General features: G+C 26.6%; 1 protein-coding gene across 1 annotated transcript in view; it reads right to left on the bottom strand.

Annotated features, from left to right (window-relative positions):
- Positions 1-10,703, bottom strand: part of LOC129963040 (brefeldin A-inhibited guanine nucleotide-exchange protein 1-like) — a 32,286-nt gene extending 21,583 nt beyond the window's left edge. Inside the window, exons 1-12 of the mRNA XM_056077052.1 lie at positions 10,413-10,703; positions 8,545-8,572; positions 6,238-6,382; positions 5,985-6,131; positions 5,628-5,798; positions 5,088-5,199; positions 4,703-4,943; positions 3,460-3,694; positions 2,138-2,237; positions 1,789-1,889; positions 1,494-1,647; positions 535-712 (exon numbers count right to left, since the gene is read on the bottom strand). Of these exons, the coding sequence (XP_055933027.1) occupies positions 535-712; positions 1,494-1,647; positions 1,789-1,889; positions 2,138-2,237; positions 3,460-3,694; positions 4,703-4,943; positions 5,088-5,199; positions 5,628-5,798; positions 5,985-6,131; positions 6,238-6,382; positions 8,545-8,572; positions 10,413-10,536 (1,736 nt within the window). The 5' untranslated portion in view covers positions 10,537-10,703. The remainder of the gene's footprint in view (positions 1-534; positions 713-1,493; positions 1,648-1,788; positions 1,890-2,137; positions 2,238-3,459; positions 3,695-4,702; positions 4,944-5,087; positions 5,200-5,627; positions 5,799-5,984; positions 6,132-6,237; positions 6,383-8,544; positions 8,573-10,412) is intronic.
- Between the last annotated feature and the right edge of the window lie 8,609 nt (positions 10,704-19,312).

Here is a 19,312-nt window from a genome sequence, read left to right on the forward strand (position 1 = left end):
ATTTTAAAGAATTAATCTGAATTTTTTTCAAAAGAATAAGTTATTCCAATAAATGCTGCTAATTTTAAGAAATCTGTAAAAAACTTAATTACAAAATAATTTTGCAGTATTCTGTACGATTATGAATGGTTTATCAAAAATACAAGTTTTCTCATTTTATACTTCTGTGCCATCTCTTAAATCAATGTTCCTTTTTAACTTATTTTATACTTCTGTGTGTTCTCTTAAATCAATGTTCCTTTTTAACTTATTTTTTACTTCTTTTTTTGATTTCATAAATATTTGCATATTGGCAACTTCAAATTTATTTTCTAAGAAAGAAAAAAAAAAAAAAATATTTAGAAAATAGAAAATCAAAATTTGCAAAGATCATCAAAAATTATATTTTGAAAAATTGCAACTAGATCATTAAAGCAATGAATATAAGTAAACATAAATTCATTTCTACAGACTGTAGGCTGCCTTATCTTAAAAATTATAATAAATTGATTAAAAGTGCAATTTAAATATATGATTAAAAAGAAAATTCCTTACAAATCATTTCCATGTTCTCTTATTTCTTTTAGATGTTTCATGATTTCAAAGTGTTGGGGATTATCACCAGGATTTTCAGAAAAGCTTGAAGTGGAACTTAGGGAATTTATGCTGCCATAACTGGCAATCGTTGTTGCTTTCCCCAATTCAGTTTCATCTGAAACTTGCTTTTCTGAACCTAGATAACAATGAAACAATTTAAAATAATTTCATCTTTTACACATAACATACAAATGAAAGTTATTTTGTTTTGATAAATATATATTTTAATTTTGTTCTATAAATGAATTTTCCCATTGTCTATACAAAGTTTATTTTAGATATTATTGCACAGAGGTTTGCAGTACATAAAGAAATATAATAATTGATATATTTGAGAACAGCACATATAATTTAAGCTAAGTGGACTTCATTATATCTAAGGCATCAACTTATCTATATTTCATAATCTCACAATCAAGCAGACAATTGGAAATTTAGTAAATTCCAAAGAATAATAAATAGCATTTTTATTGAAAAATTATTCCAAGCAGAATGCTAAATCAATACAATACCAAAACATTCAATCAATATTGTACTCTGAATGTAGACATAAATGCAAATATTTTTTTCTTCTATAGAATTACAAAAACTAAGTTGACATATTTATTTTGCAATATAATATCTCAGAAAAACATACAATACATATTAGCTATTTACTTATATACTTTTAACTACCATTCAGCTTCCCCTGGGTGGCAACATCTTTCAATTAAATTAAATTTTATTTAAAAGGAAAGTTTATTTAGGTAACCAAAAATCTTCATATTCACATCACCACTGAATACTGTGATTACTGTATTACCTTTAAATTTTTATTCTAATTAATAAATCTAAATTTAAAATACTAAATAAGAGAATCAAATATTTTACAAATTAAAAAAAAGCAAAGGAATCGGTAACATTTTTTTTCTCCATACCAAGATTATTAGCTCCTTGATCCATGGGATTTACATATAAGTCTTTGCTCCATTCAACCATAGATTTGAGAATAAACACTAAACATTCTAATCCTTTGATCCTCATTGACTTTTCTTGGGCAGCTGTTGCACCCAACTCAATTGCTTGCCTACCCTATGAATTCAGGAAAATAATTTTACTATTAAAACCAATAATATTTAAAAAGGGGACACATTATAGCATAATTACAAAATTATCATTTGAATATAAAAAAATATAATTAAAATGGAAAGACTCAACAAGTTATATACATACCTGGGCAATTTTGGAAATATCATTAACTAACCGTTCAAAAATATTAGCAGAGTTAAGATCTGCATCATAATTCACATAGATATCGACAATACTTTGAGCCTCTAAATAAAAAGAAACAAAGAAAAATTTATCATTAAGTGAATTAAAAACAACATCAGATAATTAAAATATGAAATTCCGATATTTTCGTATCTTAAAATTAAAAAAAAAAAAAAAAAAACCCTCATGCAAGGTACATTACTAAACCAATTAAGAAAACATTTATCACAAGAGAATCTTAAAACACTTAATATTAGCAACTTACACATATTATTTTGGCATAAATTCTAAATAAAAAAATTTTACTCACCACCACATATTCTATTCAAGGCCTGAATTACCATGTATTTATGCTCAAAGGAACTGTTGGATGTTTCAAGAATGTTCAGGAATATTTCTTTGAAGAATACCTTTAAAAAATAATAAAAATACAATGAATATGACTGAGATAAGCAGAATGGACAAATTTATATACATTTTTTGTCAATAAATATAGAACTGTCAGATCTCGCTAATATAACACAGAAAAATAATATTTATAAAAACAGACTATAGGAAATATCAAGGAATATTATTTCTTTATATCATAGAAAATATTATTTTCTTGAGTTTTAATTGAATAGACAAATTTACAGTAAAAGCATAGAAAGACGAATGCTTAAAAATTAAATTTCTTAACTCTTTAAATAATGAACCAGTATTATTCAATCTTCTTTTGCAGCTTTTAAAAATAGTTAATTTATATTTGTTTGTTCATCAATTTTTTAAAAATTTTTAGTAAAAAATTCTTAAGATAATAAAGTTTTAATTATAAAAACTTTCTCTTCATTTTAAAAGTTGATTTTTTTTTAAGAATAGAAAGTTATCCAATCAAGCAATTCTACAATATATAATGCAGAATAAATACACTCTTTAGAATCACTGCAGTTAACAAATGTTTAAAGACAAACAAAAAGAAAAAAAGGAGGCAATGCATTTTTAATAATACATTTGAATTATATTCATGGCAACAGACAAATTTTCAATGAAAAATTACTACATAGAATAAACTTTTTTAAAGCGTTAAAATAATATCAAAATTTTATAATTTGTATAAAATATTTGCAGTTGTATATGTCAGCAGACTTTATGATATTGTTACAATGATGATAACATTAAGTGCATGTTTGCATAATTATACTAATTACAAACTTTCACTTTTTTACTTTAAAAATTGGAGTAATATTCAATATATTCAATAGTTATAATAAAATGCATTATAGATAAAAAATCTTCTGAAATAATTAATATTTTTACAGTTAACCAATTGAAAAGCATAATTTGTGAATAAATACAAATATTAATTTTCTCTTAGCATTTTGAAAGTTCATATTTATTACTCATCCATAGCAGGAATTTGAATCTGTTTTAATTCTACATATTTCTGTAGATTTACAACTGCATCATAATCTCAACCCCTTCCCCAAATTATTTGTAAGATAAGATTATAAGATAAAAACAAATTAAAAAGTTCTCCTTTCAAAACTATTTCAAAATATTTATAAAAATTATAAATAAGTTATTATTAATATAGTTTAAACTGAGGTGAACAATTATCTTATCCAAATTCTCATAAAATAATAAAATACTTACTTCTGTTTGCATTTTTAAATGAGTCTTGAAATTTTCTAGTAAAGCTAGAAAAATAGCTAAAGATAATTCAAAAACTTCAGGAATCGATGATACTCCATTCTTAGATAATGCGACACACAGATACTGCTTTATGGCATTAATAAACATCTCTGATGATCGAAAAACTGGACCAGCATTTTGCAAAATTGAAAGCAAAAGTTGTAGAGATAAAATCTTAGATCTCAATTCATGGGACCTAGAAAAAGAAAGGATGTTATACGACAGAAGAACAAAATGCATTAAAATGGAAACAAATCATCAAATGATTTACTGGATAAAGAAGAAAAATTGCAAAATGTATATGAAAAATAAATAAAATACATATTAAGAAATATCAAAAATTGCCTGAAGATACTACTCAGTTAATTTGTATCAGAGAAAAAAAAATCAAACTTAATAATTAAAAACTATGTTTTCAATAACGTGCTTAAAATAAATACATTTTAAAAATTAGTATTTATTTTAAGAAATTTATATAAGTATAAACCGATAGCTTCCAGGACATTTACAAATCTTCAGATAAGCGTTGAAACTACAAGTAGCTATATACACAAAGATGTGGAAAATAAAAGAGGATTAGAGCTCCTTTTTAAAAAATTCATTATAAATAAAAATTTAGGAATAGATAATAAAAAAGCATATCATTATCTATTCAGAACTTAATAAAAACCCACTAAATATAATGCATAATCATTAAAATTAAAATAAACTTCATAATAGTAAATGAAAATAAAACAATTTTGAATAAAGGAAAACATGCATATTGAGAAAAAAACCTTCTTGACATTCAGATCAAAAAAATTTATTTTGACTTTAAAATATTAACTAGCAATAATTTAATCCTTTCAGACTCATGCACATATCCATGAAAGAAAAATCAAAGCAAAAATAAAACTTAATTAAGAAATATTATGCAATATAAATGAACATATTGATTAATATATATTAACTGATAGGAATCTATTAGCATATAGAAAAAATTATTTCATTTTGTAAATCATTAGGCAATGTAAATATGTATCTCAATGTATAAATGGAACAAAATGGTATAACAACCTAGGCTTCAAGCTCTAGCATTAATTTTTTTTTTTTTTAATTCCAGAATTTTTTTTCTTTTTTTTTTAATTTTATGAGCTTCAGAAAATCACAAGATTTTAAAGCCTAAAATATAAATTTAATGTAAAGAAAATAAAATTTGATTCACTTTGGATCAGGTTGACCTTCAGGCAAAGGCTTCATGGACAGTTTACAAAGGGAACGGAACACTAAAAAGGCATCTTTCTGCAATATATGTGAGAAGTTATGTTGGGCTTGCTCTGAATTTTGGGCATCATCTGTTTCTAAACTTTCTTGAGAAGGCAGTCTATAAAGTACATTTGATGGAGGATTATCACTAGAAGATACTTGGTCAGGAACTACAGTATTAGGCTGTTCTTGAAGATCTTCTGAAATTAAAAATAGCACTTATGTAAAAAAAAAAATTCCAAAAAGCTTTTAGAATAGTGAATTTTTTCATCAAAGAGGGGAAAAAAACTGGCAAATGATAAATTAAAAAAATATTTAAATGCAAACAAAATTAAAATAAAAACCTTTTGATGAAACTCGTTCAACAATTTCTTCAAGAACAGATGCAGCATCCAGTTTAACTTGTTCTTCTATTTCCTCAGAGCTTTTTGGAGGGTAACTAGCATCTGCTACTGCCTAAATATTGAAAAATAAAATTAGTTAATGAAGATCAAAAACATTACAGATATATATTTTTAAACAAAAATAAAATGATCTTAAATTAACTCTTCATAATCAAATGTTACTAAATGATTATAAATGTATTTATAGCAAAATATATAAAACATTCATTCTTCATAAATTTGACTGTAATTAACGATGCTTTACATTCAAGTTTTGAAAACTTCATGCCTATTTTATAAGAAAGTAAAGAAAGAAAAGAATATAATCATAATCATAAGAAAGTGAAAAGCAATCAATAAATAAAATAACAATTACCTTTAATTTTAGTTTAGCAATTTATGTTAATTAAATGATTACTTTTTATTTGAGCTACACATCTGAGACAATAAAATAAGAATCAATGTCAAATAAACTATAAATTGCATAAAAAATATACATACTTCCATTCTTGCAAATATAACGTTTAACATTTGTGTTAAAGTTGCCCTTGCTGTTGTTTGGTTGATCAAATTCCGTGATGCTAAGTAGATATTGTAACATGTTCTCACTGCGAGGAGAACACTGCCTTCATGAACTTCACATGCTTGAGATGTGACGACTGTCAGAAGAGCCTGTATAATTTTAATAATAATTACAAGGTATTTCAACTACATGTATGAAATATCAGATTTTCTAAAGAGAAAATCGGTCAATAAGTTCATTAATAAGCATTTTATTAAATATATTTAATTTCATTAGCATTTCATTTATCTAATTACTACATTTATATGATATAAAAGTAGCGATTTTGTACATACTTTAATAATTTGCAATTCCACTCCATCATCAGTATTAGGCCCATGAAAGCAGCTACAGATTGCTTCAACAATCCTATCAATCAGGAACTTAGAAGGGTTTACTGGATCATGTATATTGCCAGTTAGATGACCATATGCAATCAGTTTCTAGAATAAAATATATCAGTTACAATATTTAGTCATAATGTTAATAATGTATTTGGCTAAAATTTTTACTAAGTAACACAAAAAAGATTTTTAAAAAAACACTAACTTGTATACAATCAATAGCTGTTATAACAATTCGAGGTGACTTTGACTTGGTAGCCAATTCAAATGGAAGAAAATACTTTTCAGCTTCCAAATTTCCTGCTTTTGATTTTGGTAATGGCAAGCAGGATTGCGTCTTTTCTTCTTGGCTGTAAGACAAATTTTAAGTTGAATAAAAAATTTTAAAATTCTGTAGTCCAAAATACATATATTACAAATTCTTAGTAAATAAGTTAAGAATAATAACAGTACCAGTAATGATTAAATTTTAAAAAATTGAAATTATCTATACAAAAATTTGAGAGCAGAATGCTATCTAAACACTGGAATACATATTGTTTTCAATTCATGAAAAATGAATTTTGCTACATTAATTAGTCAAAAGAAAAAGTCCAGATAAACAAATATTTACTTGACAATTTTCATTGGTAGAGCAGATAAAAGTCATTTTTTCTTTTTAAGTTTATAAGACTGAGTGGAAAAAAGCAATATTAAAAAAAAGATATCTTTCTTTATTAATGCAGAAAAGGAGTACTACCATCAATCTTCAAAAATTCCTTAAAGAAAGGTATTCCTTTTGTGAAACAATAAAATACATAAATACTAATTATATAACAAATTAAAAAGAAAAAAGACAAAATTTTCTTGGCACTTGGAAATGTTAATGTCAGAAATTTTTAGAAATTGTTCATCTATAAAAAACAAATTATATCTTTAAAAATCTGTAATGAATAATACAATAAATATTAAAGGTAATAAAAATTATTTCTCACAATGATTACTCCGGTAATAGTAATAAGCAAAATATATCATCATATCAAAAGTATTTTTATTTATTTATGTCTGGTTTCATATCTGCCAAAGAAATATCCAGCTACCTGTTTTCCTTTATTTCACAGCAGCAATAATACAGATCACAAAATTGGGACAACAGCTGATTTATGCAAAAATGAAAGAGGGAAATGAGAAGAAAATGTTACAGACAATGCAAAGCAATGTCTCAATAATAAAAGAGGGAGAAAAGGTTCAAATTTCAGGTATCATTTTTGGAAGAACTAATCTGAAATAAGTAATGTATGGCCAAGAAGAGGTGAAAGTGAATTTTGCAGTTTCAAAAGACATAATTAAAATAAGATATACAGGAAGTAGTCTTTTACTGGAAGATCAAGTCATTGCAATGCAATCTGACAAGTAGCCTGATTTACCAAATTAATAACAAAATATGAAATTCAGCTTATTTCAATAAATATTTTTTAAAGAAATAAAAAAAAAAAACTCTTTAGTGAACAACTAGAAAAAAAAAAAAGGATTGAGTTATACTATTCAGAGAATTCCAGAGAAAAAAGACAAAAGAAAAGAAAAGCAGTAATTTTAACCTATAAATCCAAAAAAAAAAAAAAAAATCTAAATCAATATTTATTTTCCCTATTTATATGTTATTCAAAACTAGTAATATGATTGTCCAATAAAATTTAGCACTTTAATTTAATCAAATTCTGTTTACAAAGAAATACTGAATGGCTGAAATTAGTCTTGGCTCACTTTATAAAATTAATAGAGTCCTTAAAAATTAATAGAGCTCTATTAATATGATGGATTTTCTGAATCAATTTAAGAAGATAACTATAACTTTTCGACCCCATTTACTTTTATTGCAGATGTTTAAAATATTAAAGCAAAAAAAAAAAAAAAAAAAAAACATCATGCAAAACTAAGCAAATGGGCACTAATTACAAATAACAATAATATGAATTAAATTCGGAACACTTTCTCAGGATATTTTCAAATAAAGCTTCTCAAATTATTATATGATGTTTCATAGTAACTAAGTAGGCAAGAATGTCCAAATTATGGAAAATTAATATAACATTCTAAATTCTCTTTCACAATGAAAATTAAATATCAATGTCTGCAACTTTTTTTAAGCATTTTCATTCCATATTTTTTTCAAATCATATATCTATATGAAACAAACTATTCTGGAAAGTCTGAAGGTAATTTTGACAATAATAAATGGTAATAATTAAAATAGATCTCGGCACGTTTTTTGGAAACGACAAATATCTTCAACTAAATTTAATATAATGTTAGCACATGAAAGCAGAGAAATGGGAAAATAAATAGAGAGAGAGAGAGAGAGAGAGAAACATCAATATGGATTGTTTCAAACACAATAAAAAAATTTACTGTATCTTTTCTTTGCTCAATATCGATAGAATTATTTCAGTTTTATATATTTTATTCATATACCTTTTTAAAGTTAAAGTAAGTAGAAATATTTTTTCACAATAAAGTATTTAAATATACTCACATTTCCTTAGTTTCATTTTTTATCTCAGCTGAAATAAAAAAAAAATTAATTAATAAAATGCGTAATAAACAATACATTAAAAAATGTAATACAAATTAAATAACAAAGCTACACGAAACTTTAGGATGCTGAATACCAAATTTCTTCATCTTAAAATTTTTATAATATACTTGCAAAGGTTCTAGACTTAGCTATTTTACTATATCAATTATTAATCTCATAAGTATAAACAATTATTTTATCCTTTAATAGGTAAGATATTTGTCTATCCTAAAAATTTCAATGCTCACAAATAATCTAACTAGTTTTAAATATAACATTATTTGATGAATTTATAATCTTCCAAATTCGAATTCATTAGTATTAAAAATAAAAAGGTTTTTGAATGAATCATTATAAATGACACATTTTAAACAGCAAACATTATTTAATTAATTTATCAAGTTACTTATGAAATAATGTAGGAAAAAAGCAAATAATCGTCAATCATTACATTTCTATTAAATTAACAACCATATGTTGCAATTGAAATTTGTAAGCACCACAGCACACACACACACATAAATTTAATTTTGAAATTATAGATTGAATCAAATCAATAAATATAATATTCAATAATTAATCATAAATATAGTATTTTAATGCACTGATTAAAATAATAATTGAAGTTTTTTAAAAAATAAAATCAATTAAAATAAAAGCATATAAGGCTGAGCAAGAGATCAAGAAGAGATTAAAACAAGTATGATAAATATTTTTTTATAATTTTAAAGTCACTACTGGAGGAATTTCAAAATCACTGAATATTTAATGATTCTTCATTCTGTTTTATTAGCCATAATAAGTCAAAAATTACAAATTTTTATATTAAAAATACAAATATTAGTATAATTTTTAATATGCAAATTTGTATTTTGTATTGTAAAAAGGATAAAATAATAAGTTTTAATTGTCATTCACTAATTATAACAAAAAATTTTAAAAATGAAACAGCATTTTAATATTCCAACATTTGTTCAACAATTTATTAACTATTATAATATCAGAAAATATTCTTTTTGATAAAATATTAACTGATATTTTTAATCAACGTAGAAAAATGTGAAAATCCATATTGTGGAATTAGAATAAATAAAGTATAAAGATGTATATTGTTCAATTATATTTCTGTTCCCCAGGCTATCTCATAAATAATGCAATATGTTTATAGATAATCCTCGTGAAAATGTTTCAATGTAATTGCAAACTCGCATATTTAGAGAGAGATTTTAAATTAATTTTATTTGTAAGATTTCACTATTTTAAAATTAATTTATTAACATCGATCCATTTATGAAATTTAACAATTTCTATTAAATAATTCATAAAAAGAAATAAAATAATTCAACTGACATGTAATTAAAAATAAAATTACAGGTTTTATAGCAAATAACGCAAAATTCAATCTTTCCAAAATTATTGCGAAATTTTCAATAATTTTATTATAGTAAATAAATGTCTTAAAAAATATCAAATAGGTAGCAAGAATGAACTTATAAATATTTTTCATCTTTTGTATGCTTTAAGAAAAACAGAAGGATATTAAGATCATATAGTAACTTTCATTTAACGTAATCATTGATGAAGCTTTAAGGACATTCGCATATTAATAAAGGAAAATAGGAAAACGAAGCATACATATTTTCGCAGTGTTAATATTTTTAGCATTCAAATGAAATTATCAAAATTATAGTATTCTTCCGGTGAAAACATGATAATCGAGAAAAAGAATTAAACGATTTAAGAAATTAAGTAGTTGCAAAATGAAAGAGTAAATGCATATACATTTATAAGCTACTGAAATTTTACATTAAAAAACTGTCACTTACCTAAAGCGATTTCACATGCCTTGCGGAGCTCGCTATGATGAGATTTTTTAATTTCACGATCATTAAGAATTTTTTCTAATGCACGAATTATGAACATTTCATTAGTTTTCACACTTTCACACATTATCAACTAATTAGTAAATTGAGTTAACATTCTTTTGAGAACATTACTTGCAGTATAAACTATGAATTTATATTAATTTCAACGAATTTGATTTTTCTTGCAGACGTCACCAACACAGTAAAATACATAACTTCTCCATGTTGATATACATACACAACACATCATAAAAGGGTGGTTGCCATTCCCCAGTTACCGTTTCCAATCTTGAAACTGTTTCGGTTTCTGGTTTCTGGAGTATTTACAGAAAGTATTATTGGGCCTGCAGGGCAATCAAATTGTCTTGCAGCAAAAAGGAATTAGTAAGATCAAAGTATATGCAGTTTTAATATAGTAAGAGATTACATAAATATTTAACTAAATATTATTTTGAAAAGTGACAAAAGTAAGAATCAGCGGTTGCAAACTGAGTAGAAGGTCTCACTCTATAAAATGACTAGAAACCATATTTAACAACTTGTGTTTAAAAATATCAAAGTGTAATCCATTTATAATATGTTAGTATAAACGCCAGTGATGTGTATGAAATTAAAGAAAAATATTTGTATTTTGTTGAAAGTTCTGTCTTAGTGTAGTTTAAAGGCAATGAGGAGATAAGTATAAGGCATTTTACCTAACAATTAGCACCTCAATATATCAATAAGAAGACCTTTAATTCCTTTTTCCTTTATGTTCCTTTATAAATTTTCTTTCCATTTCCTTTGAGGGAAACAGTAAATTTTAGAATGTTAACAATATATAATCCTACATTCAAAATTGATCATTTAATAGAGGCTATGAAAAATATTAAAATTTAAAAACAAGAAATTGGGAAAAAAATCAGATAAACTAGAAGATAGAAATAATTCTTATCATTTTGATAGAAATAAAAATCTTGAAAGGTGGAGGAAAAAATATCTACAATCTTGTTTCGATGTGTATAAACACATTAGATGCCATCTTATTTTTATGCATAAAAGAAATATCGCTGAAGGGATTTCGTTCACTCTAAGAATTAAAATAAATTTTCTGAAGGCAATAATTACTATACCTATAATGTGAATTAATAATATTTCTTTTTAAAAAAAGTAGTTGAAATAGTGTGTTCGAAATTTTCTCATATAGTCTTAAATAAAAGTATCATTCCTCTTCTCTCCCATAGAGAATTGTGGATCATGAGCATGACCATGATGAAATTTTTATTTTTAGAGATCTTGTCATGAATTTTGTGTTTTGAAGTATAATAAAGGAAATTGAACATTCCTTTTTGACACCTTTTCCCGCCCTTTTAAAACCAAAAGTGAACACAGACCTGCACTCTTAGTAATAAGATCACATACCAGATTTCATCGACTTAGCTCTTTGTATTTTTTTAATTATTGCTTTTACATGTAGGCGAATGCATAGGACAGTAGCCGGTAAATCTTTTGACAGATTTGGTTCAAAATTTCAGTCTACGTTTAAAATGTTAAAACTGTGTACCAAATTTCATTTATCTAAGTAGTTATAATTTTGAATTATTCGTTTACATATATGTGAAAGTAATCGCCGACGAATATGGTTTAAAATTTGATACAGATCTATATTCTAAACTCTAAATCTGTGTACCAAATTTTATTCAGCCAATACTTTAAATTTTGTAATTGTTACATTTATTTATGGTTGAACAGGCATGTAGATAGGTTTTCTGAGAAGTTATTTCATTAAAAATTTGATAGAAACCTATAAATTTGGTATAAATACCATATTCTATATTTCATCTATCTATCGTGCATCGTTTCAGAGTTATCGTGTTCACATTCAAGCAGATATAATTCCAAAAATGTGCTTTTCGAATTCGGAGATGTATAAAATGTGGAAATTCTCGAAATTTTATTCAAATTTTTTAAGGATAAGCTTTCTTTTTGTGTACTCCGTATACGAGAAAAAAAATAATAATTTACGAAAATTTAAAAAAGTTCTTTCTCTTTTACTATGGAGTACTTACAAAATATATGTGTTAGAAATCTGATTTTTGCTACATTAAACCGTAATACATTTGCAGAGATGTAATGACGATAAATGGCTCTCATGGCATATTTTTATTCTTTGTCCATCATAATCATGTTTGGCTTTTAAAAAGGGAAATAAATTCACTTATATTTTATCTTCGAGCCACCACAAAAGACAAGAAAATGCAATCAAAAAATCTGTCTATTATTACTAATAAATAATTATTATTTAGAAGATGGTTATCTCATCACACCCTAAAAGTAAGGTACAGTAAATTGTAGCCTGACTGAAAGTTTAACTTATCCGCCGTAGCAAATGATTGAGTCGTTGAATTACAAAACTATAATATTAATACATAATTAAAATAACCTTTTCCATAAATAACATTTTGAATACATAACCCATAAATATAAATAACCTTTTGCATTGAAATAAAGGTTATAAGAATATATACATGTTCATTTTAAGCGAGCTCTCCTACCGGATAAAAGTAAATAGAAGGAAAAATTAAAATGAATGTAAATAAATTATATGAGAAAACAATATACAGTGGGTAAAAAAGTTTCTGTACGCAGCTATGACTGTTACTGAAAGTTTAATTTTTGCCACAAAATATTTTGTTATGAGAATAAAAATTTGGAAATTGTTTTAACACAATTTCATTGATTATTTGTGAATATTATAAAAAAAAAACTTTAGAGAAAATTAAATACGTAAATTGAAAGAATCAGAAAATGTCACTAATAAGGAACAAAAAAGTTTCCGTACGGTTTTTACATATTACATGAAAGATCTTTTCATTGCTGACCAACTTGTATTTGATGATCGGTAGGCCTTCCTTTCGACTTTATCACTTCTCTAAAACGTTGTGGTATAAACACCAGAAGTTTTTCTGTTGTTTTTGGAGAAATACTGCTCCAAATGTCTTAAATGGCTCTTTTGAGTTCAACCTTGCTGTTTGTGTCCTATTTTTTAAAATTCACATCTGATTTCTTCTTATAAATGTTCTATAAGGTTAAATAGGGATACTGGGGAGGGCTAAGAAGCAGTTGTTTAACATGATAAAGACATTACTCTTGACAAATCTTGGAGGTGTGCTTAGGATCATTGTCCTGTTGAAAAGTAAAATGAGTTCCAAGGGACAATTTTTCTGCAATTTAAAAAAAGCGTTTTGTTTTAGAATGTCAAACTACATGTACCTATACATATTTTCTTCTATAAAACATGAATTTCCGACACAAACAGCACTCATACACCCCCATACTATGTTCCTGCCATGACCGTACTTCACATTTCCACATAAATTCTTAATTTACATATGCTGCTTTGATTTCCCCCAGATCATAACTCGATCATCTGACCCCCGGATATTAAATTTTGATTCATCACTAAAAAGGGCAGATTCCCAAAAAGACAGAGGCTTGTTTGCATGCTCCTTTGCAAACTCGAAAGGCTTTTTGCTGTTGTAGAGACTGATAATAGGCTTCTTAACAGCCGCACGTCCATTATAACCTTTTTTTTAATGATATTTCTCACCATTTATTGCACGACTTTAATGTTGTAATCAACCATTGTATCAACTACAAACTGAGGTGCACTAATGCGAGATATTATCTTGCACTTTACACATATTTCCTTTATGCCAGCGATTTAACTTCGTAGATCTTCCGGATCGATCTCTATCCTCAAACGTTTACAGCTCACGGTATCTTTCAATTATATACTGCACTGTAGACTTTGGTTTATTAGTTATTTCACTGATTTCTTTCCATAGATAATTCATTTTTTCTAAACTGAATCACTAACTCTCGAATAGCTTTCTGAACTTCCATTTTAAGATGATCAGCTATAAACTGGATTAAATAACTGTTCCTACGTCGTGTTCTTCACTCTGACAAACCATCAAATTTCGAATATTTACTGCGAGCCAGTTGTAGAACACGTCAGAAAGAATTTGCATATTGCGTATGGAAACGTTTTTTGCATGGCACTTCGTCATTTATCTTAAAAATTGTAAGAAGACTTGCTGCGTTTTGTAAAACAAGGAAATTTATTATGAAACTCCTTTTAAAGATTCATATTAACCATAATATTAGTAGTTTACAAAGACAAAAAGCAAAGATTATACATTATCCTAGTTTATTTTTATTTTAATCTTCCGTAGGGAAACTTTTTTACCCACTATATGCCAAGATGCCAAAAAGTATTTATAGTGCATTTAAAAATGGAGATTAAGAAAATAATGATACCCACTATTAAATTTTTGAAAATAACCGCATGTCGTTGGATTTGACTTATGTTTTGAAAAGTGATAAAGGATTGATACAATCTACTGTTCAAATGTTTTAGTCTAATTCTACGTGCATTAACACAATACATTATTCATGAATTTTATTTAATTATTATGAAAAAGAATTTAGAAAAGGAAAAAAAAAGAAAAACTTTTTTTGGGGGGGAGGGGAAACAATTTTTATTACTTTCTTGTATAAGAAGCATGACGAAGAGAAAAATTGTAATAAAAAAAAATTCGAACTAGAAATTTTGGCCTATCTCCATGTTTCAGATTCCATTCGTCCGAAAAATACATTTTTGGAATTATATCTGTCCGTCTGTGAACAAAATAATTTAAAAGTGCCTTGAGTTAGCCGAATGAAATTTGGTACATGGTCTTTGTCCCAAATCTGTAGATTTCTATCAAATTTAATATCTATAGTATTGGTCCGAATCAACAATTGAGTCAGATTCGACAAAGAATTGATCATTTGTTAGTTTATACTTCTGCATCCAACAAATGCAAATGCGACATTTCAAGCATTAACAACTTAAGTAAAAGAAACTTGGGTCGCGATTTTAGCCTCCAAAGTATAGGTTTTATCAAATTTTGAACATTTGTCAAAGAACTGAATGTCTGATCTGTCTGTACTTTCACATGCATATAGTAGATACAAAGATTTAAGAACGCAATAAATTAATTAAATAAAATTTGGTATGTGATCTTGTGATTTCAATTGCAGCTCTGTGTCTAATTTTGATTTCAATTCGTTGCTTAAAACGAGAGAGAGAGAGAGAGAGAGAGAGAGAGAAAAGACGTCTAAAATACGTATTCAGTTGTATGATATTGTACATTATTCATACCTTAGTGAAGATCGTCTGCTAATAAGCTCTTTTGTAACGATTTTTTATTTACTATGTGACGAAGCAGACAATTCTCATGAGCAGGACTCTGAAATTAAAATATTTGAGCAATCACGGCATTTATTGCCATGAACATGTTATCATTTTATTGAAAAGCGAGGAGGACATTTATATCTCTATTAGAGGGAATGTGAGAAATTTTTTGAGTGACATTTCCATTGGTTTGAACCCCCGGGCGGGGGGCACCTCGAAATGAGGATGAGATGCTTCCGGCATGGTGGTTGGATCTCTCCACCCTGGAGGGTACACTAATAGGTGGGGGATCTGACTCCTCCCATCGATGACGGGACGTACTTCCTTCGGGGAGGGTTGTACCGTGGCCGGTGACGGCCCTTAGGACTCAACCACAGTTCCCGCCAATGTTGCTGTTGCGGCGGTCCGGTCATTCAGTTTTATGGTTTCAATCTGTGTGCCTTCGTGGCGGGTCGGAGAGTTAGATGGTTCCCATTGGTTTGAAAGAATCAATGCACATTAAAATAGAAAAAAGCATCATTTTTCTAATTTTGAATTCAAAATTATTTTTAACTGAATTTTTTGACAGTTTTAAAATGATAGAATAAATGCTAAGTGTGCGCTGAAGTCATTTTGACTGGCAAATAATTAATTATAGTGCAAATCTTTTAGAATTTATATTTAAGTAGCTAATGCTGCTAATTTTTTGCTATGTACTAAAGCAAAACATTTTTCATAAAATTTTAATGTTTACTTTTTTGAATTTATAATTTTGATTGCTTATCACTCTGTATTAATTTATTTCTGTCTTTTTTTAATAATACGTATTTCAGAGGAAGCAGGTGTTTTCAAACCTTCATAAAAGTTCATTGTTTATTTTAATTTTAATGTTTGAAAATGCCATTAATTAAAAGAAAGGCATGTTTTTATATTATAAAAAGCAAGAGTACAGGACTTGCAAATCAAATATTCCAAAGGAAACTGTTTCAAATTTACAATTGTCAAATTCTAGAGTCAAACCAAGAATAAAAATTGAAATCGAGAAATTTGTAATGCTGTATCAATAATCAGTAACTTTTTAAAAATCCTGAAGACAATTTTTTAAACTTTTTTTTAATATTTTTTTACTATACATTTTTACTTTATATAACATATTTTGCGAGTAAAAGCTTTGTATAGATATTTTTAAAACTCTTTTTATTCGTTTCTTTCTTTCCTTTTTTAAACCATTACTTGCTATAAAATTGTTTATTTCATTTACAATTTAATCAATCAATTTAAAATTATTCTTAAATATTAATAATCATTTATTGGCTAAAATTAATCATCATTACACCAACATATTGACTGAAAAAATCTTCATCAATCAAAAATTAAAAAAAAAAATCCAAATTATTACTAACATAATTACAGATATGGTATTAACGTAACATAATTACAACTATGGTATTAATAAATATTAAATTGTTACCTTTTGATTTATATATATTATGTTATTATAGTGAAAAAAGTTTAATACGAAAAGCTTATAGTAGAATTCTGTTTTGATATCTTTAAAACATGTAACTCAACTTACTTTTCTCAAAATGTGTTAACAAAAAAAAAAAAAAAAAAAAAAAAAAAAAAAATCCGTATTACTTGACATTTTTTATTGCTCATACAAATGAAACATTATCAGAAATTAGGGGCGGATTTACAAAAATTTTGAAAAGGAGACATAAAATGAAAATTAAAAAAAAAAGCAAAGAAAATGCTGTGAGCATTTTAAAAAGTAAAGAAGTAAAAGTATTAAAAAAGGCGTATTTAAATTTTTTAAAATTATTTTTTATATGCGAAATACTTTAAAAATTTCTTTTTCTATCTAGTTAACATATAAATATTGAATTGAATTGCCTAAATTGTGGAAAAATATTTTGTTCGGTGTATCTTTTTAATGTAATGATTATTGCAAAATATATAACTTTTAACAACCGCTTGCAATATAAAAAAGGATGGAAAAATTTTAACATAAAAGGATAAATACTCAAGACTGTTAAATGCTCATAGTATAAAAATGCATTTATTCCATAGAACTGTATATAGAAGTTTTCTCCTGCTTAAACTTAACTACGTCACAAACAGACTCACAGTCAGCAAATTTTTTCCAGTTTGATTAACATTGTTGATGGTACAAATTCCTCACGTGCGATTGTCATCAGATACCACATTTCAATTGGAAGAGTGACGAAATATAACATGGCTCTGACATGTATCCCGAAACTGATACGAGTAAGTCCATTTATTTATGAGTTATCAGAAAAGGAGATTGTCATTTTGATATGTTTTAATTCAAAAGAATAAATTACAAAGCTTTTGGTAAAGAAATCGAATAGAATATTCGCTTTGCAAAACTTTGTTTATTGACTTCTGATACAGAATATATAAAAGTTATTTTCACATGTCATTAATGTTTCGACTTATGCAGCCAACATATTCCCACCAATCGTCGTTCCATACTATTGAAAGTGATTAAGATAGTTTCAAGAGTTTTGTTATTTTTCAATAAATATTTTTTTAAACTTTCTTATATATACGAAGTATACAGAACGTATTGCAATCATTAAAAAAATTCAAATTCGAGATTTTGACAAAATCTCCATGCTGCAAACCTACCTGATTTCAGAAAACATAATTTTAATGAATTATATTTATCTGTCTGCCTGTCTGTGGCTAAGATTACTGAAAATTACTTTGAGCTAGCCAAATAAAATTTGGTATATGGTTTTTACATCAAATTTGTGTATTTTTATCAGAGAAATATATTCGGAGGAAGTCTATCTGTCTGACTGCCTGCGCGCAAGTGAACCGGATAAATATAAAAATGGAAGAGCTGGGTGCATAAAATGTGCAAGATGTAAAGTGTAGATATCTGTCAAATTTAAAACAAAATCCGTCGAAGGTTTGACTTTCCGTCTCTGTGCACTTTCATTAGCATATAAACGCGACACCTCAAAAACACAATGATTTAAATATATCAAATTTGGTATATGATTTTGTGACTACAATTGTTCAGTATCAAATTTTGATTTTAATCGGTTGGAAAAAATGCGACTAAAACAAAAATTGATTTTCAGGTACTATTAACCGTATCTTAAAGATCAATCGCCAAGAACAACACAGTAGATTTAGTAAAAAGGTCGAATTCAGGCCAAAGAACAATCTTTCGAAATTAATGTTCTCGAATACCACGTAAGGTTTACGTGGCCTTATCCAAGGCTCAAAATTTTATGTAGTGTAAGAGAGAAATAAATTTTTTATTTAAGCATAAGGGAGAACAGTTTGGGATAACCATTCCTGCTGGTTTTGTAAGTAATGCATATTGCAAGGTGAATTGACTATCTCAAATCAAAAGACAGGGATCAAATTTAAGATCTTAGTGTTTTATAGTAAAATAGGACAAAAAAAATGGATACAAAAGAACAGTAAGAAAAGCACCGAATTCTTCTTGATGATAATATACTATGCCACTGTCATCTTCCTGGTTGCTTCATCACAAAAGCAATGGAGATGATTAGTCAAAGAAATGACTGTTGCACCCTAAATTTCCATTTCAATCAATAAAAAAATTCATGACAGAAAAAACAGGATTGTGAAATATCGCAAGTTTCCGAATTTGTTAATC

Source organism: Argiope bruennichi, chromosome 3, assembly GCF_947563725.1.
Source record: "Argiope bruennichi chromosome 3, qqArgBrue1.1, whole genome shotgun sequence".
In the NCBI taxonomy this organism is placed as follows: Eukaryota; Metazoa; Arthropoda; class Arachnida; order Araneae; family Araneidae; genus Argiope; species Argiope bruennichi.